Here is a 5,893-nt window from a genome sequence, read left to right as displayed (position 1 = left end):
ACCATCCAGAGACGTGGAATCCTACATGGAGCGCCGGAGCCATCTTGATGGGTCTTCAAAGTTTCATGTCAGAGAAAACACCTACATTGGGCTCAATCGAATCAACTGACAGAGAAAAGAGGCAACTCGCTGAGAAAAGCCTCGAATTCAACCTAGCGGATCCGACCTTTTGTGAACTCTTCCCCGCGATAGCGGAGGTAGGTATTGGTGGCACGAAAAATCCGAGGCAGACTGATGGGCATCAGACGCACGATCTGTGATTATCATACGACGTTCTTCGCTTCATTTTGTCCTCGATAGAAAACTTGTTCGGTCTCGATGACCTACGGATCGATTGAGTGAAACTTGAATGATTTTCCGCATGGAGCAAACTAGGAATCACCGAATGGATGTTCTGATGATTTCGATGGAGCGAGTCGATCATTTAAAAGATCCAATCACGCTCCTCATTTCATGAAGCCTCTCTCTCACCGGTATCTCGTGTTGAAGTTTGTCGTTTTGTTCGCAGAAATGTCGGTCTTTGCTGCACGCTCGTCAAGTAGAGAAGGAGAGGCGTCAGCTCGACGCTATGGTAGTTCCTACAGCGATCGCCTCCGGAGTCAATCAGGTGAGCTATATCCTCCATGTTCGTGGTCTCCAGATTTGCGGAAGACTCCTCTAGATTCATGTCTGGATCGTCATTGGCCCTGAAATCCAAGTCTGGCATTCGACCTGCTCCTCTGACCTGGTTCTGGATGCCAGGCGGGTTGAATCCAAGAGCTTCCCATGTCGATCATCGTCGTCACGTCCGTTTATAATGAAGACTATTCTTTCAGATGCAGTCGCAACTCATGTCTTTGCTGACTAATTGCGTGGTGATACTGGGGTTTGCGGCTTTCGCGTTCGTCGTAAAATATGTCATAACGCTTAGCGGTCCGGAGTCGACGTGAAGAACCATCCATACCATCGCTGAAGCCGATTCTCTTCAAGTCGCCGATATTTTTCACCTCCCTCACGACAAATGTGTTTAGGTCGAAAGAGCCGCGTGAGAGGGAGTGTTCTAGTGCGGATACACGTAGATGTCGAACGAAAATGTTCGCGATCAATATGAGGCGTGCAAGCTTGCTCCGACGTCAAGTCGTTCACGCGCACCTGATAAAAGACCGCGTAATTTTGTTGTAAAAGCAGGATACGCGCCACAGGCATGCCATAAACCTAAGGACGGTGTCTTATTATTGGAGAATCGCCGAATAAAGAATCAAGAGCGAGATTATGGGAAAACATAATAGGTTCACATGGACAGACTGTGGGGTTCTATTAGAAAGGAGAGGGAAGAAATCTCGATTTTCTCGACCACGAAAACCTCTACCCAGCTCAACGAGAGTCAGAAGTCATGAGAACTCCGGCATCCGATTCGGGAGGTTTCCTGCCGCCTTTTCCATTTGCGACGCGAGAGCGGAGGACAGGTCTAAGCTTGAGACACGTTGTCGATATAATCTTGGGAAAAACCGCTGAGCCTTATGATGATGTTCCAGTCGCTCCGAGTGTTTAACCGAGTTACCGGAGTCAATGATTCCCGCTACATCGTCTGGAAGAATTTCGAGAGAAACGCGCAATGCCTTTCTGACGAATGCTGAGAAGTCCACTACAAGTTAGAGCTTTCGAGGCTTAGACATGTAGGATATTTTTTCCTGGCGCTCAAAGAGCACGTGCTAATACGATTCTCGCGAACTCTCGAATGGGAGAAAGATGTCTGCCGAGAATATTTTCTTCCAGCCTTGAAGGAGAATATTGTATTGAATTCATTTAATGTGGAACAGAAAGGAATCGACGTATTTGTTGATGAAAGACTCATAGTGAGTCAAATTCGGGAAATCACGAATCGGTCCTTTTCCTAAAGTGTCGATGCACCGAAAACTTACGTGTTTGGGAAGAATCACCACGCGTCGATGTCACCGTGGATCTAAAGACGACCGACGTGAGATGTGGGAGGAACGGAGATGCTGATTTATTATCGATGAATAAATCCTCGTTATTTTGTCATTTATTTATCGTGAATTATTTATCGGCAGTCCCCCTTTAAACGGAGAGAACTGAGTCGATCGGAGATGGAAGGAGTCAGTGCCCCGACGACGCGACGCCGCATCATCTTGTCAACGGAGAGCTGAGGTTTTGGAAGCGATTCCGATGTCACGAGTCACGAGGAGTCAGTCGGAGTCCCGATGTTCTTTGACCTCGAAAACTCGATCTCTCCTGGGCTTCTCAGTCTCTCTCTCGAACGCGGATCGACCCTGTATCTTGCTCTCAGTTTCCCTGTTGAGCATAGCTCAGAATTTAGATACTTGTTTCCACTAGATAACGATGGGCGAGCCGTCTGATAATCCGCCGCGTAAACGGCCAAGAACTGAGGAAGTCATAGGCAATTTGACGGACAACATCGGATCGACAGCCGATAAGCATGGGCCAGCTGCTTATGGGCTTCATCTCGAATCAGCTCAGCAGTTTTTCAAACAGAAGTATGACGCCGACGAGTGTCCCGAAGCAGCTTTGAGTGATTTCGAGTTCAGTATGCAGCTGGGTTCAGGATGTTACGGGACAGTTTATCTGTCCCGATACAAAGATGGCCAAGTATATGCGCTAAAGCAATCGACGTATGAGAACGCTCTCGAAGAGAAGAGGATCATCCACTCTCTTGAGTCGCCGTTCATAGTGGAAGTATTTTTTGCTTTCCGAGACGACAAGATTATCTACATCGCCCTCGAGCTCGCGCCGCGGGGAGCTCTATCACGGCACATTACGTGCATACGAGATTCGAGGTCCGAACAGCCCGTGAAGCTCATTTCAGCTCAAGTTGTCTTAGCCCTAGAGTACATGCACGAGTGCCGCGTAGCGCACAGAGATTTGAAATGTAGCAACATTGTCCTGTTCGAGGATGGATACGTGAAACTCTGTGATTTCGGTATAGCCATGGCGATCCGAGAAGACGATCCTAATCAGATGTTCAGACTGACGGGGAAGAGAGGTGTGATCGCGCCAGAGCAAATTAAAGCCCTGTTGGTTTCATCGCTCTGCTCTGACTGGTGGATGTTCGGAATGGTTATCCGAGACCTCTTGCCCCTAACCGGAGGCTTCGAAGGGGCAGAGGCGACACCTGCCGACTCAAGTTTGAGCGATTTCCTCCGCGGACTGTTCCACCAAAAAGTAACCGAGCGACTCGGCGTGACGTTGGGCGGCGCGAAAAACATCAAAGAGCATCCATGGTACCGTGACGTGGATTTCCGGCAGCTCTACCACAAGAATATTCCAATGTTGGAGAAATTGCCGCCTGAGATTAATCAGGTCAACTTGGGGGAGGGCGCGATTTTTTCCAAAAAGGTCCCCAAGCTGGTGCCAGGCAGCGATTCTAGCGTAAGCAAGCCCGCCAGGGTTCCAGACGACTCATCATGATCTAAATTATCACGGGGGAGATTCCGTCCCGCACACCCGAAACGGCATTAGAGACTACCTGGACAATACGCTTCGATTTGACGGTGTAAACGGCCGCACAGTGAGACAAAAATTGTTGAGGGCCCACATAATCGGAGACGCACGGCAGTACGGTCTGAATAAACAAGAAATGGGGAGCTTCACGCGAACGGAGCTTATTTCGCAACCGGCTTGGCCCCAAGGCATCTTGGCTCCGCGACGAGCTTCGAGTATTCACTGGATCAAATGTATCCTAAAGGTATTCGTAACGGCCCTCAGACTTATAGCAGACAGGGAGAGCCTCATGCAGAGACGATGCTTCCCAGGGTCCCTGAATATTTAGGAGCATTGTCGTCCTTCTCAGGATTTTTGGATTTTCTCTCGAAGAGAGCTGAGTTCCTGAGAACTTGACCTTATTCAAGAAGATCCGGAGTTGGAAGCGAGCAGCGAAATGTCATGAGAACCGAAATGGAATAACGGATGGATCGTATGCTGAGTTATCGAAATCCGGCCGAAGGCGAACTCGGCAGATAAAACGCTACAGACCACTCTTCCAATGTTCTGCCCGGACCGCCAGGAGACCTATTCCGCCCCCGGTATGGGCAACGTCTCGAGATTCCAGCGGCGGAATTCGCTGGATATACCTTGATTGCATCTATTTGTCCATCTCATTGAGCGTCATACAGGAGATGACCCCCTTCGTCATCCTTAGAGGCCCGAACCTCCGCGGACGTTATTTATCATGCAGAGCTCGAGACTCCAACATTCGCGTCTGCTCGATGCGGAAGAACCGTCAGCTGCCTGCTGATGATTCGGAACGAGCTCGAATGAGATCTTCCGATTCAACCATTGACGAAATGACGGTATCGACCGAGATAGCTCACGGCGGGCGTAGTCAAAGGCGTCACGGAAGCGGTCCCGCTCGGCACCGCCGAAGAGAAAGTCCAGAGGGATCACCCGGCCGACGCCTGCCCGCGAGCAGCTCCGAGTCAACCTGAGTACGTTCCGGTGTTTGGTATAGGGTGTTTCAGGACCACTTATCTATCCCGACACGAATATGGGGCAATATTGGCGCTCAAAATCCAGGTCGAGTGCCGTTCGGGAAGAGATGATCACTCACGCCTTGGGCTCGCCTTCCATCGTGAAGATGCTCTTCTTCTTCTGTTAAAACAGGAGGCATAACCACGTCGCGGCGCCACCGAAATCGCTCGGTCAGGCATGTTCGGGAGCATCGCTCAGACAAACGCTATATGGGGTCCGGAAAGCGGTGCACCCCCTCCATCTCCCCCGATCCTCAATTTCCCGAACTTTTTAACCGGGGTATCTGCGGGGTTCTTGAACGGCCCGCTTAGATAAACAGATAGACATCAGATGAGAATCGATAGTATTACTGGTAGAATTGAATCTGTTTTATCACTTGAGGATTCGCGATTTCGATAGAGTCCACGATTCCAGCTCTCAATCCTTCTTTCATCCGGGGACGCCATTGCTTCGAATCTCTCTCGGCGCTGTCATTCGACGGCTGATTGTGCGCTGACTCTGACTGTGGCTCTTTGTGGGGAAAATACGTTTTCCCCGGCCTGTGTGGTATATGTAGCATCTCTGCGCGCGTTCAAAGTCGCCCATCTCACTCTCACTTCTAGAGCACCGCGCTCAGAATCAAGGAGAGCGAGCCATTGGTCGCTCTCACGTCCGTGCTCCGGAGTCTTGCTTGATCTCCGAATCCTCAAATGGCAGAACAGATCGAATTTTTCCCGCAATACTATCAACTCTCATCTCTTGTCTCCTTCTCGCTTTCGACATAAGGAATCGCCGATGACAGACCCGAGTTCCATTGTTCAAGTTGACACGACTTGCCCAGGCGGTGAGGGAATTTATTGTTAGGCTAGAAAGTAAGTAGGGCCTGGTCATCGAACCTCCAGAGATATTTTCGTCGTGGAATACGGCATTGCGCTCAGCTATATATAGACACCATTGGAAAGAAGCGATGGTAAGGAAACCACGACTCACGACTCAGATGCTTGCCCATGTCAAGAGCTGCCCATCCTTCCAGCGGAGTTGGCGATCAGCATTTTGACGATTATAACCCTTGAGTTTCCGTGTAATGTTTTTTGAGATTGTTGCTTTCTACCCCCCAGGCATTACGTGGTATTCGGCGCGCCAGACACCCCATATGAAGGTTTGTTCCACGATCACGATAGCCCTTCCATAAATCTGCCCTAGACATCAGGAAGAACTGTGAGCCGTCGGGGCCCAGTACGAAAGAGCAAAGGCTCCCGTTGAACCCTAGGCTTCGTTGACTGACGGTGGTCTCTTATTCCAGACGGCTTCTATCACGGGAAGCTCATATTCCCCCAGGAGTTCCCCTTTAAACCACCCTCCATTTTCATGCTGACGCCGAACGGCAGGTGAGCAGGGGGATACGTCATAGCGGTCCGATTTCTGGTTC

At 50.1% G+C, this 5,893-nt stretch overlaps 2 protein-coding genes across 2 annotated transcripts in view; both read left to right on the top strand.

The window, feature by feature from the left end:
• The window catches only part of LOC100906544 (ubiquitin-conjugating enzyme E2 J2), a 3,103-nt gene extending 1,853 nt beyond the window's left edge, over window positions 1-1,250 (top strand). Inside the window, 3 exon segments of the mRNA XM_029110585.1 lie at window positions 3-197; window positions 509-607; window positions 816-1,250. Coding sequence (XP_028966418.1) covers window positions 3-197; window positions 509-607; window positions 816-929 — 408 coding nt within the window. The 3' untranslated portion in view covers window positions 930-1,250.
• A 1,090-nt stretch (window positions 1,251-2,340) lies between these two features.
• LOC100906399 (cAMP-dependent protein kinase catalytic subunit-like) lies at window positions 2,341-3,426 on the top strand. Its single transcript, XM_003740214.1, has one exon. It carries the CDS (start codon window positions 2,341-2,343, stop codon window positions 3,424-3,426), a length of 1,086 nt encoding a protein of 361 aa, XP_003740262.1.
• The last annotated feature ends 2,467 nt before the right edge of the window (window positions 3,427-5,893 follow it).

The sequence above is a fragment of the Galendromus occidentalis genome, unplaced genomic scaffold (genome assembly GCF_000255335.2).
Source record: "Galendromus occidentalis unplaced genomic scaffold, Mocc_1.1 scf7180000076867, whole genome shotgun sequence".
In the NCBI taxonomy this organism is placed as follows: Eukaryota; Metazoa; Arthropoda; class Arachnida; order Mesostigmata; family Phytoseiidae; genus Galendromus; species Galendromus occidentalis.
The sequence above is the reverse complement of the archived record's forward strand: the minus strand, read 5'-3'. Positions and strand labels throughout refer to the sequence as shown.

Bases quoted from the DNA above. Each gene is read 5' to 3' on its own strand.
- LOC100906399 (XM_003740214.1), top strand. From the start codon at position 2,341: ATGGGCGAGCCGTCTGATAATCCGCCGCGTAAACGGCCAAGAACTGAG.